Source organism: Heptranchias perlo, unplaced genomic scaffold, assembly GCF_035084215.1.
Source record: "Heptranchias perlo isolate sHepPer1 unplaced genomic scaffold, sHepPer1.hap1 HAP1_SCAFFOLD_43, whole genome shotgun sequence".
Classification (NCBI taxonomy): domain Eukaryota; kingdom Metazoa; phylum Chordata; class Chondrichthyes; order Hexanchiformes; family Hexanchidae; genus Heptranchias; species Heptranchias perlo.
The window spans coordinates 6,181,555-6,195,672 of record NW_027139442.1 but is presented as its reverse complement, the minus strand read 5'-3'; the positions used below and the strand labels follow the sequence as shown (position 1 = coordinate 6,195,672).

At 45.2% G+C, this 14,118-nt stretch overlaps 1 protein-coding gene across 1 annotated transcript; it reads right to left on the bottom strand.

Annotated features, from left to right (window-relative positions):
* Positions 1–4,060: 4,060 nt before the first annotated feature.
* On the bottom strand, positions 4,061–13,152 carry LOC137312560 (EEF1A lysine methyltransferase 3-like). Its single transcript, XM_067979092.1, has 3 exons — positions 12,997–13,152; positions 8,492–8,603; positions 4,061–4,458 (listed from the first exon to the last, which is right to left on the bottom strand). The coding sequence occupies exons 1-3, from the start codon at positions 13,150–13,152 to the stop codon at positions 4,061–4,063; spliced, it is 666 nt and encodes a 221-aa protein (XP_067835193.1).
* Between the last annotated feature and the right edge of the window lie 966 nt (positions 13,153–14,118).

Here is a 14,118-nt window from a genome sequence, read left to right as displayed (position 1 = left end):
TGCCCTACCTTTTCCTGCGTGAGAATGAACCTAGGCTATACCCGAACCATATCCTCCCTTAAGGCTCCCCATTGTTCGATTACAGTTTTGCCTGCCGATGTTTGATTCCAATTTAGACGGGCCATATCCGTTCTCAACCCGCTGAATTTGGCCGACCTCCAATTAAGTATTTTTATTTTGGATTGCTCCCCGTTCTTTTCCGTAACTAATCTAAACCATAAGATATCATGATGCGGAGATGGCGCTGATGGACTGGGGTTGACAATTGTAAACTATTTTACAACACCAAGTTATCGTCCAACGATTTTTATTTGAAATCTACAAGCTTTCGGAAGCTTGCAGATTTTAAATAAAAATCGTTGGACTATTACTTGGTGTTGTAAAATTGTTTACAATTAAGATAACATGATCGCTGTTCCCGAAATGATCCCCCATTGAGGCTTGATAAACTTGACCCAATACCCAGTAATGTTTTGGATAAAACGCAATAACTACCCTGTTCTTGCATCCGTTGGTGTTCCGGATAAGCAATTATCTCATCCGTTAATGATGTAAATCGGTTTTAACTTTGCTGCTGAACTTTGCAATTTTCTTCTCCCATCATCTTTTACAGAGCCGCCTGTTCTGTTCTACCAGTTTATCTGGTGTATAAACTTGCTACGCTTTTGGTCTTGTGGCAGCTGCATTATATATGCAATGAACTATGTGTATCCAGCCCAGAGAATGTTATTGGCTAATTCTCTGTACTAAATACCCTCAAATCAGATGATTGGGCTAAGGCGTGGCATCATACCACGAGGAGCTCTTAAATGTACCATGTTGTGGAACTAACCTGTCCTGAAATATATTGTAGAGGGTTGTTTTTCAAACTGGAGGCCTGTGTCCAGCGGTGTGCCTCAGGGATCGGTGCTGGGTCCGCTGTTATTTGTTATTTATATTAATGATTTGGATGAGAATTTAGGAGGCATAAGTTTGCAGATGACACCAAGATTGGTGGCATTGTGGACAGTGAAGAAGGTTATCTAGGATTGCAAAGGGATCTTGATAAATTGGGCCAGTGGGCCGATGAATGGCAGATGGAGTTTAATTTAGATAATTGTGAGGTGATGCATTTTGGTAGATCGAATCGGGCCAGGACCTACTCCGTTAATGGTGGAGCGTTGGGGAGAGTTATATAACAAATAGATCTAGGAGTACAGGTTCATAGCTCCTTGAAAGTGGAGTCACAGGTGGATAGGGTGTTGAAGAAGGCATTCGGCATGCTTGGTTTCATTGGTCATAACATTGAATACAGGAGTTGGGATGTCTTGTTCAAGTTGTACAAGACATTAGTAAGGCCACATTTGGAATACTGTGCACAGTTCTGGTCACCCTATTATAGAAAGGATATTATTAAACTAGAAAGAGTGCATAAAATATTTACTAGGATGCTACCGGGACTTGATGGTTTGAATTATAGGGAGAGGTTAGATAGACTGGGACTTTTTTCCCTGGAGAGTAGGAGGTTTCGGGGTGATCTTATCGAACTCTATAAAATAATGAGGGGCATAGATAAGGTAGATAGTTAAAATATTTTCCCAAAGGTAGGGGAGTCTATAACGAGGGAGCATAGATTTAAGGTGAGAGGGGAGAGATACAAAAGTTTCCAGAGGGGCAATTTTTTCACTCAAAGGGTGGTGGGTGTCTGGAACGAGTTGCCAGAGCCAGCAGTAGAGGCGGGTACAATTTTGTCTTTTATAAAGAATTTGGACAGTTACATGGGTAAGATGGGTATCGAGGGATATGGGCAAAGTGCAGGCAATTGGGACTAGCTTAGTGGTATAAACTGGGCTACATGGACATGTTGGGCCGAAGTGCCTGTTTCCATGTTGTAACTTCTATGATTCTATGATTCTATGAATATGTTTTCAGTGATTCATACCGAGACAGCTCACGGTTTCAGTATTACAACGAGTCAGTGCATTGTTCTTTCTCCCCAATGACATGGTTCAGTTGAACTGAGATTTCAAAGTATTTATTGGTTATCACTGTTATGAAATATTATTTCATTGTGCGTGTACCTGCCACAGCTTTAGATGTCTGGCCACTGAACTGAGATTCCTGCTGACTCTTTCACATCGTATCGCAGTATCATAGTAGGTACAGCACAGGAGGAAACTATTTGCCCAACTTGCCTGTTCGGCTTTTTGAAAGAGCTATCAAATTAGTCCAATTCCCCTGCTCTTCCCATATAGCCTTGTAATTTTTTTTCCTCAAGTATTTATCTAATTCCCTTTAAAAAGTTAATATTGAATATGCACCCACCACATTTACAGAAAGTGCATTCCAGATCGTTACAACTCGCTGCATAAAAAAAATGTTTCCTCATGTCGACTCTGGCTCTTTTGCCGATCACCTTAAATCTTTGTCCTCTGATGACCGACCCGTCTACCACTGGAAGCAATTTCTCCTTATTGACGCAATCAAAACCATTCATGATCTTGAACACTTCGAACAAATCTCCAGTCGACCAAGTCAGTTCTGAGGAGAACAATCCCAGCTTCTCCAGTTTCTCCACATAACGAGACTCCCTCATTCCTGGGACAATTCTAGTTACCCTCTTCTCCAACCTCTCTGAGGCCTTGACACCCTTTCTGAGGTTCCGTGCCCCGAATTGAACACAGTATTCAAGCTAAGGCCCAACCAATGATTTATAAAGGATGAGGATATCTTCCTTCCTTTTGTACTATCTGTCTCCAGCTGTACTATCCTGTACCTAACTGCACTTCCCCCAGATGTACTATCCTGTACCAAGCTGTACTGTCTCCAGCTGTACTATTCTATGCCTAGCTGTACTGCCCCCAGCTGCACTATCCTATACCCAGCTGTATTGCCTCCAGCTGTACTATCCTGTATCTAGCTGTTCTGCCTCCAGATGTACTATCCTGTACCTAGCTGTACTGCCTCCAGCTGTACTATTCTGTGCCCAGCTGTACTGCCTCCAGCTGTACGATCCTGTATCTCGCTGTTCTGCCTCCAGCTGTACTAGCCTGTGCCTACCTGTATTGCCTGCAGCTGCACTATCCTGTATCTCGCTGTACTGCCTCCAGCTGTACAATACTGCCTCCAAACAAAAGGAGGACCAGGTGTCACAGTGTGACAGATACCCTCCCGCACCAGGGTTAAAATCGTTTCGGGGTAGGGAACTATGTCAGTTACGTGTGTCTCGCTCGTACCCTGCTAAAACTGAGCTAAGTCCCCATTAATGAATCTTTTTGTAAATGTGTTGGTTCTTTATATATTGACGTTCACTGCAAAATGCGGCAAAGGGAATAATTCGAACCAGAGAACTTCACAAGTTTTCTTTTTTTATATATTCATTCTCATGGTGTGGGCGTCGCTGACAAGGCCAGAATCTGTTGCCCCTCCCTTGTTGCCCTTGAGAAAGTGGTGGTGAGCCTTCTTCTTGAACGGCTGCAGTCCGAGTATCCCACTAAGCTGTGAGGGAGGGAGGGCCGAAGTATTGATCTCGTAATATACTCTCTACTGCACAACATTACGGCAGTCTTCAACTGGGTCAATTTAAACGAGCTTCCGTTGATGCAATCATCACACAAACGTGAATGTAGTGGGAGAGCAACACTTCAGGAGGGGAAAAGTGTAGTTCCTGTGATGTGTTCTGCAGTGCTAGACTGAAGTTAGATACAGGGTGAAGCTGACTCGAAAGAGGGTTCCTAACCCTAAACTCTAACCCTCCCTGCCAATATTACTCCAGTCAGATAACAGTGGCATTAATAGGATTCGCGTTTTGGTCAGGCCTCCGACTTGGGCTCGGGTGAGGGATTGGCTCGGACTATAACGTCAGGATTAGGGTTAGGGTTTCAGGTTTAGGTTTAGGGTTTCAGTAAGGGTGTCAGGGTTATGGTGTTAGAGTAAATGGGAATCCCAATCCCTCTATCTCTGCAACCTCCTCCTACATCATCCAGTCCTCTTACTCTTGCCTGTTGTGTCCTTCTCCCCCTCGCGTCTTCCCATTATGAGACGTTTAACTGCCTCCACCCTATTCTCTGGAATTTCCTCCTTAATAAGCGCCAGGAACTTTTTTGGTCACTTTGTACAGGTTGATTTCATTTTCTGGGACACTGTGAACAATTTCGGAGTTAAAATGCTGTGGAATGAGCTTCTCGTGAAAATTCATGGCTCCCATGAACTCACGCATCTTCGAGCAGATGTAAATTATAGTGTTTTGGTTGCTCAGATGTTGTAGGGTCTTTAGCAGTAAGTGGTATTCACGTTTCTTGTAGACGATATCGGATCCCAGGATGATGTCGTAGTCTGTTGGAAATTGATAATGGTTTATACCCCACGAGAGAGCAGAGACTTTTGACCGCTGGATAATTGAAGAGGGGACATTGTTGGCCACGTTTAGTTCTATTTGATTCAGAACTTCTGGTTTGTCTGTCAAGGTCACATCTCCACCTGCCAGAAGAATGTTAAAGAGCAATGACGTATCTTCACTTATTGCTTCCCTATGACACCAACCTGTAAATGGTAAATGTGGGCAAAAGGGATTCGGGGCAAAGCAGATTAACACAGCAAAGGCTGTGAAATATAATGATGAACTTGTGCAGTGTCACAGCATTGCTCAGCGACTCCATCAGCACAGCGGTTATTTCACTGGATTTAGTAATCCAAAACTGTGAACTAAAAATCCAGCAACTTGAGTTCAAATCCAACCACGAAAATTTGATTTCAATTCAAAAATGTCAACGTGAAATGGGCGATATTGACTTTCTGCCATAGCGTAAAACCGGTGACAACGAGTTTGTCGCCTGTTGAACATTCCTCCCGATTTTTATTTTTAGCTATCACACGTTTCAAACTGCCGGTCGAAGTCAATATCCGCCCCAAAGTGACCATAAAATTATCCGATTATCGCAAAAACCCAATAGGTTCACTAATGTCCTTCAGTGAAGGAAACCTGCCGTCCTTAACCAATCTCGTTTGTGTGTGACTCCAGTCCAACACCAATGTGGTTGGTGCATCACTGCGCTCTCGTGTGGCCTTGTGAGCCACGCCGCGGTATCAAAATATGTATAAAGCTGCGACCTTGGCATCGAAATTGGAAACAAAAAGGCACACCCAGTCCAGTTGACCTTGCAAGTTCCTCCTCGCTATCAATCGGGGACTGTTGTCAAAGTCGGGAGAGCTGACTCACAAACTAGTCAAGCAACGGTCTGACATCGTCAAAGAATCAAAACTGTCCTCACTCCGAGGAAACCCTCCATCGTGTCGTGTGGCACCTCCGCCCTGCTGAGTGGGATAGATTAATAACAAATCTCGCAGCTCAAAACCGGGCACTCATGAGGCACCATGGGCCCTAAGCAGCAGCATAATGGAATGCCACAACAATCTTGTTACCGCAGGGCCCGACATATCCCTCACTTCTCCATCACCATCAAGCTGGGTGACCAAATCTGTTTCAATGAGGAATGTAGAAGAGCATGCCTGGAGCGGCACCGAGCGTATTTGAAAATCAGCTGCCAACTTGGTGAAGCTGCAGCAAAGGATTACCATGCATTATAAAAAGTTAGAGCACCATACATTATGAACAGTGAGAGCACCATGATTTCTAAACAGCGAGAGGAGCATGCATTATAAACAGCGAGAGCAGCATGCATTATAAACAGCTAGAGCACCATGCATTATAAACAGTGAGAGCACCACGCACTATAAAGAGTGAGAGCACCAGGCATTATTAAAAGTGGGAGCACCATGCATTATAAACAGTGAGAGCACCATGCATTATAAACAGTGAGAGCACCATGCATTATAAACAGAGGGAGCACCATGCTGTGCACAGAGTACAGCAATCCCCAAACCAAACAATCAGGTTAAAGCTCTGAAATCCGGTCACATCAAGTCGCGAATGGTGGTCGCAAATTCAGCAACTAACAGGAGAAGGAGGCTCGGTGAAGATTCTCATCCTCAACAAGAGCGCAGTCCAGCACATGGGAACATAAGGACATAAGAAATAGGTGCAGGAGTAGGCCATACGGCCCCTCGAGCCTGCTCCCTCATTCGATAAGATCACGGCTGCTCTTCGAACTCCACTCCACTTTCCCGCCCGATTCCCATATCCCTTGATTCCCTGAATGCAAAAAAAAGTTTGATGCGCTTGCAACAATCTCCAGTCAGAAGTGCCAAGTGGATGATCATTCTCAGCCTCTTCCTGAGGTCCCCATCCTCACAGATACCAGTCTTCAGCCAATTACATTCACTCCACGTGATAACAATAAATGTCTGAGTTGATGGACATGGCAAAGGCTCCCGGCTGTCGTGTTGAAGACCTGTGCTCCAAAATAAGCGGTGGCCGACCTGAGCTGTTCCAGTCGGAACTGTCATCTATCCGACTAAAAAGTGGAAAATTGCCCAGGTATGAACTGTCCACAAAAAGCGGGACAAGTCCAATCCGGCCAATTACCGCTCCATCAGCCTACTCTCAATCATCGCCAAAGTGATGGAAGATGTCGACAGTGCTATCAAGCGGCACGAACTAACCAATAACCTGCTCACCGATGCTCAGTTTGGGTTCCGCCAGGACCACTCGGCTCCAGACCTCATGACAGCCTTGGTCCAAACATGGAAAAGAATCCTGAATTCCAGAGGTGAGGTGAGACTGACTGCCCTTGACATCAAGGCAGCATTTGTCCGAGTGTGGCACGAAGGAGCCCTCGTAAAACTGCCGTCAATTGTAATCAGTGGGGAAACTCTCAAGTGGCTGGAGTCATACCTGGTGCAAAGGTACATGAGAGTGTTTGTTGGAGGCCAATCATCTCAGCCCGAGGACATCGCTGGGCAGTGACCAAGCCACAACTATCTTCAGCTGCTACATTAATGACCTTCCCTCCATCACAAGGTCACAAGTGGGGCTGTTCGATTATGATAATGATAAGGACATAATGTTTATTTCCTTCAGTAATTCCTCAGGCAATGCCGCAGAATACACGGCCTCCGACCTGCTCTTGCAGCCACACTATTTATGTGACTGGTCCAGTTAAGTTTCTGGTCAATGGTGACCCCCAGGATGATGATGGTGGGGGATTCGGCGATGGTAATGTCGTTTGATGTAAATGGGAATTGGTTAGATTCTGTCTTGTTGGAGATGGTTATTGCCTGGCTCTTGTCTGGCGCGAATGTTACTTGCTACATAACAGCCAAACCTGCATATTGTCCAGGTTGTGCTGTATGCGGGCACGGACTGCTTCATTATTTTATTCTAAAGCATGCTTACTGTTTTATGGAATATAATTTGGCCATCAGTTGGGTGCTGGAAACGTGACTGGAGCTCACAAGGACTCAAAAACATGATCAAAAGCTACAGCTTCCCCGTTTAATATATGATCAGAGTCCAGATGTTCAGGATGTTGAGCAAATATTACATTGAATATAACCAGGCCATTTCTGATAGGTATCTAGTTCTCAGCTCATCAGCTCAAGGAGAAATGTGATCAAATGTGTCACTTTTTCATTTTCTGGAATTTTACGTTTACTCGATTTTCACAGATCAACAGCAGTTCAATTGAGATCCCGCTCTCTGATGGGAGGAGGGACTTTCTCCATAATGGCAGGTGGAGCGGCTGAGTCCAGAAAGCTGCGACTTTTCTGAGGCATCATTCTTATTACCTGAGGTAAGGGTCCTGTGCTTTGAAAGCATTCTCTATCAAACAGAACAAAACTGGAGGTGAAGAACTGTCAACCCTGGTTAGGCCGCACCTGGAGTTCTGTGAGCAGTTCTGGGCACCGCACCTTCGGAAGGACATATTGGCCTTGGTGGGAGTGCAGCGTAGGTTTACTAGAATGATACCCGGACTTCAAAGTTTAAGTTACGAGGAGAGATTACACAAATTGGGGTAGTATTCTCTCGAGTTTCGAAGGTTAAGGGGTAATCTGATCGAAGTTTATAAGATATTAAGGGGAACAGATAGGGTGGATAGAGAGAAACTATTTCCGCTGGTTGGGGGTTTTAGGAGTAGGGGGCGCAGTGTAAAAATTAGAGCCAGACCTTTCAGGAGCGAGATTAGAAAACATTTCTACACACAAAGGGTTGTAGAAGTTTGGAACTCCCTTCCGCAAACGGCAATTGATACTAGCTCAATTGCTAAATTTAAATCTGAGATAGATAGCTTTTTGGCAACCAAAGGTATTAAGGGATATGGGCCAAAGGCAGGTATATGGAGTTAGATCACAGATCAGCCATGATCTCATCAAATGGCGGAGCAGGCACGAGTGGCTGAATGGCCTACTCCTGTTCCTATGTTCCTAACAGTAAGGACCTCAAAAGAAGATCAGACTGCAGCGTTCACAAAACATGCATATTACTGGGGGCTTAATCACCCCAATGACCAGTCTTTGTCATGGTCCTTCTCATTCTCTAGCCGTCCTATTCCATTACAGTTCATCGCGCTCCCTCACACATGCAAAGTGCTATCGCTTGGAAAGTTTAACTCACCCAGCAGGATTGCAAGAATCCCCACGATCCCAGTGCCCGACCCCAATTCAATCATCTTCTTCCCAGAAAAACTGATTTTCTCTTTCTCAAAGAACCGGCAGAGAACGAGGCCCTGAAACAAAATATGGTATTAACGTTAGAATTCGTTCAGCTGCAACTTTCTGTATCCAAGTTCACACTACAAGGCAGGTTGCAAGGGAGGGTGCAAGGGAGGGAGCATGTGTCGGAGCAAGGGAGGGTGCAAGGATAGGTGCAAGGGAAGGTGCAAGATAGTGAACAAGGTAGGGTGCAAGGGAGAGAGCAAGCGTGGATACAAGGGTGGGAGCATGGGAGAGTGAAGGGATCAGTGCAAGGGAAGGTGCAAGGGAGGTAGCAAGGGTGAGTGCAAGGGAGGGTGCAAGGGAGAGAGCAAGCGTGGATGCAAGGGTGCGAGCATGGGAGGGTGCAGGGATCAGTGCAAGGGAAGGTGCAAGGGAAGGTGCAAGGGTGCGAGCATGGGAGGGTGCAGGGATCAGTGCAAGCGAAGGTGCAAGGGAAGGTGCAAGGGAGGCAGCAAGGGAGGGCGCAAGGGAGGGTGCAAGCCAGTAAGTAATTCCAAGGAATATATAAATCTAGTACTTAATTCCAAGGAAGATATAAAAATCTGAACATCGTGTTGTGATGGTTATAAACTCAATATTTGGTGTCAAGAATAGCGCATACCACGCGCATGGTGTCAATGATGGTGGAAACACCGGGAATGTTGTCAAAGATGGTGGATACACCGCGCATGGTGCTAAGGATTGTGTATACTCAAGGGCAATTGGGGATGGGCAATAAGTACTGGCCTGGTCAGCGACGCCCACATCCCATGAAGAAATAAAAAAAATACCTCGTGCACGGTGCTAACAATCGTGTATATACCGCACAAGATGCCAAGGATAGTGGATACACAGTGTCGGGTACCAAGGATGGTGGATACCCAGTGTAGGGTGTCAAGGATGGTGGATACCCAATGTAGGGTGTAAAGGATGGTGGATACCCAGTGTAGGGGATCAAGGATGATGGATACCCAGCGTAGGGGATCAGGGATGGTGGATACCCATTGTAGGGTGTCAAGGATGGTGGATACCCAATGCAGGGGATCAGGGATGGTGGATACCAAGTGCAGGGGATCAAGGATGGAGGATACCCAGTGTAGGGGATCAAGTATCGTGGATAACCAGTATAGGGTGTCAAGGATGGTGGATACCCAGTGTAGGGTGTCAAGTATCGTGGATAACCAGTATAGGGTGTCAAGGATGGTGGATACCCAGTGTAGGGTGTCAAGGATGGTGGATACCCAGTGTAGGGTGTCAAGGATGGTGGATACCCAGTGTAGGGTGTCAAGGATGGAGGATACCCAGTGTAGGGGATCAAGTATCGTGGATAACCAGTTTCGGGTGTCAAGGATGGTGGATACCCAGTGTAGGGTGTCAAGGATGGTGGATACCCAGTGTAGGGTGTAAAGGATGGTGGATACCCAGTGTAGGGCATCAAGGATGATGGATACCCAGTGTAGGTGATCAAGGATGGTGGATACCCAGTGTAGGGGATCAGGGATGGTGGATCCCCAGTGTAGAGTGTCAAGGATGGTGGATTCCCAGTGCAGGGGATCAAGGAGGGTTTAAACATAATACATGGTGCTGGTGGAGTATTAACCCCATATCGATTGCATGGAGGATACATCATTCAGTACTTTGTGCCAGCTAGGGTATAAACCGAGTACATGACGATAACGACGGCATAAACCCAGGGTATGGTGAATTGGAACGTATAAACCCAAGGCATGATACAAGAAGGTTATATACCCATTACATTGTGTCAGGGAGGAGGAAAACCCGGTAAATATGGCCTGGAGGGTAAAAACAATTTAATGGTGCCATGGATGGTATGAAGAGAGAACATGGTGCCATGGATGGTATATATTAGGTGTAGAGTAGTTATGGAAAGAGACAGGGATCAATCAAAGGTGAAGATGCTGAGGGGTAATTCCAGTGAGTTGAAAAGGGATCCGGCCCATGTTGAATGCAAACAAAGACTGGCTGTAAAAACAGTAAATAAGCAATGCGAGGCCTTCAAGGAGAAGCTAGTTCGGGCGCAAACGAAACACATTCCTATGAGGGAGTTAGGAAGGGCATCCAGTGCTGGAGCTCACTGGATAATTGAAAATATAGAGAGTAAAACGAAACAGAGAAAGGAGGCTTATGACCAATGTCAGGACCATAATACATTAGAAAATGAAGCAGAATACATAAAGTACAGAGGAGAACTGAAAAAGGAAATAATACGGGCGAAGAGAGTGTACGAGAAAATAGTGGCAGATAACATAAAAGGGAACAGTAAAGTCTTTTATAAACAGACAATTACCAAAAGGACAGTCAAAGGAAGGGTGGGGCCAATTAGCGACAAAAGAACGAACTCATTGTGGAGTCGCGGCTTGGGTACGAAATGAAAACTTTGCATCTACATTCACAAAAAAAGAGGATGCTGCCAATGTCCCAGCAAAGGAAGAGATAGTAGAGGATGCACTAAAAAGGTTGGCAGGACTCAAAGTAGAAAAGCCACGCGGTCCAGGTGGGTTGCATCCTAGGTTGTTGTGGGTAGTAAGGGTGGAAATAGCAAAGATTATAGCCACAATCTTTCAATCCTCCTTGGATATGGGGATGGTGCCAGAGGACTGACTGGTTGCAAATGTTATTCTCCTGTTCAAAAAAGGGGAGAAGGATAAACCTGGTAACTACAGGCCAGTCAGCCTAACGTCGGTGGTGGGGAAACTTTTGGAGACAATAATCTTGGACAAAATTAATTGTCACTTGGAAAAACATGTTTTAATAAATAACGGTCAGCACGGATTTCTTAAAGGCAAATCGTGTTTGATAAACTTGATTGAGTTATTTGATGAAGTAACTAATAGGGTTGATGGTTTTCGTGCAGTTGTGTTTGTTGACATGAATTTTCAAAGTACCACGTTGCAGATGAGTTAGCAACATTGATGCCCATGGGATTAACAGGACAGGGGCAGCGTGGATATGAAATTGGCAAAGAGACAGAAAGCAGAGAGTAGTTGTGAACGGTTATTTCTCAGGCTGGATGTATTCTCCAGGGGTCGGTATTTACACCATTGATCTTTTTGATATGCATTAATGAACTGGACTTGTGTATAGAGGGTATAATTTCAAAGTTTGCAGATGACACGAAACTCGGAAATGTAGTAAACAATGTGGAGGCTAAGAACAGACTTCAGGAGACCAGACACACAAGGGAAATGGGCAGACAAATGGAAGATGAAATTTAACGCAGAGAACTGACTGTGAAATGATACATTTTGATCGGAATAATAAGAAGAGACAATATAAACAAAATGTTACCATTTTGAAGGGGGTACAGGAACAGAACGAACTCGGGTTGTACTAACACAAATATTTGAAGGTGGCAAGACAAGTTGGGAAGGATGTTAAAAAAGCATACGGGACCATTGATTTATAAAATAGGCACAGAATACAAAAGGAAGGAAGTGACGCTAAACCTTTATAAATCATTGGTGAGGCCGCAGCAGGAGTATTGTGTCTAATCCTGAGCACCACGTTAGGGAGAATGTCAAGTCTTTAGGGACAGTGCAGTGTAGATTTGATAGAATGGTACCAGGGGTGCGGAACTTCAGTTAAGTGGGGAGACTGGAGAAGCTGGGGTTGTTCTATTAGAACAGAGAAGTTTAAGATGAGATTGAAAAGATGTGTTCATATTCACGAACGGTTTTGATAGAGTAAAAGAGTAAAAAGGGGTTCATGCGGTTGGGGGTTATATATTAGCATAGATAGAGGATTGGTTAACGGACAGAAAACAGAGAGTCGTGATAAACGGGTCATATTCAGGTTGGCAGGCTGTAACTAGTGCGGTGCCGCAAGGATCCCTGCTTGGGCCTCAGCTTTTTACACTCTATATTAATGAATTAGATGAGAGGACCGAGTGTAATGTATCCAAGTTTGCTGACGATACAAAGATACGTGGGAAAGTAAACTGTGACGAGGATCCAAAGAGTCTGCTCAGGGTTCTCGACAGGGTAAGTGAGTGGGCAGGCGGATGATTAATTGGAGACATGACATGTGGTGAGTGGAGCAGGTTTGGGAGGAACAGGTGACTTTGGACCAATGGTTCCCAAAGCTCTCCACCACTGGAGGGTTTTCCTCGCCTCATGTCTGGGTCTGTTGGAGACTAATTCATTCGGTTTGATTGCTATTATTTGTCTACAACTCGGTTCTCACTGTGTCATGTGACTACCAGGAAAGGAGACGGCGAACAATAATCTTTCTTCTAGCAATTCCGATGTTCTTATGCATGTTCGTCTGCAAAACCAATTCATCAAGTCGGGCTTCCTCAACATGGCGGGGGTGGGGGTGTTGGCGGTTGCTGTCGTGGAAGGAAGAATCTCTGAGTTTGGTTTCTCTCTATCAGAACCAAGCATTTACTCCAAACATTGGACTTACAGCTTCCCAGATTATTGATGGTACCACTAATTTATTGCTGGAGACCCTAGTGATTCTCAAAGTGTGCCCGCAAAACTGATAGCGACTTTCGAGTTTGTTGCTGTCCTCCGTGGAGTCGGGGCTGCTGAAATGCTTCTTTTCCTGCTGTGTTTCCATTATCCTCTCTGAGCTCACTCTGTACTGCTTTGATCCTTGTTGAGCCACTGCAGTCTCCAGGTAGGTTTTGTCCAGGGGTCTGGATGTGAGCCTGTCTCGGTTTCAGCTTTCGGTGCGTGCAGTCCGCTTGTCCGACAGTGGATAAAACAATACAAACTCTGATCTGGAAACACAATAAACTTTAATTAATTAGCATCCCTTCTCTCACCTCTTCCCCAACAAATTTGATAATAACACATTAACACAATATTCAAAAGTTTCTGAAAGTTCCTCATTAAGAAAGTGAACAAATAAAGTCAGTATGCAGAGAGCCGAAACTGTGGGCCTTTATCTGAAGGCAGGGACGGTGTTTGCCTTACACTGCGACTGTTGTTTTAGTGAAGTTACTCCCTTTGATCCAGAGCTGCTCAGCTTACAAACCTGGCAGAAGAGCTTTTGTTGCGAGCCGTGGTATCATCGACCCAACCTCGGCCGGGTTGGTGAGCAGCCTTTCTCTGCCGCCCACTCTTGACCAGTTTCATGTTCTTCACCTGTCTCACCAGCTGCACCGTTCAGTAACTGCCTTTTCCCACTGTGGTGGTGACAGTCACTGCTCCATGCTGCTCACTGCCAGCGGGACGATGTGATAGGCCGCTGACTCTCGGCGCTTTGTTGCGCAGTGTCTTTATTCATTTCTTATCTGACTCGAGTTACAACGAATCGATGGGGAACAGCCTAGATTCCAAACACTTTTGAATATTGTGTTAATGTGTTATTATCAAATTTGTTGGTGAAGAGGCGAGAGAAGGGAGACGACTTAATTAAAGTTTATTGTGTTTCCAGCTCAGGTACCGGCAAGCCCTCAGTGATCAGCTAATTAACGTAACTGGATCTGCTCAGGGCTCCGTGTAATTGCACGGCCCAAAAGCTGCACTGTTTTAAGGTCAGCAACATTTCAAATTATCATCAGCACAGAGCACCTAAAAC

What these genes read in the sequence shown, in the direction of transcription:
- LOC137312560 (XM_067979092.1), bottom strand. Translation starts at nt 13,152, where the DNA reads ATGGAAACACAGCAGGAAAAGAAGCATTTCAGCAGCCCCGACTCCACG. An exon ending in CATCAATAATCTGGGAAGCT is followed by an intron (nt 8,604 to 12,996) that starts GTAAGTCCAATG and finishes ATTTTGTTTCAG; the next exon opens with GGCCTCGTTCTCTGCCGGTT. An exon ending in GATTCTTGCAATCCTGCTGG is followed by an intron (nt 4,459 to 8,491) that starts GTGAGTTAAACT and finishes TTCTTCTGGCAG; the next exon opens with GTGGAGATGTGACCTTGACA.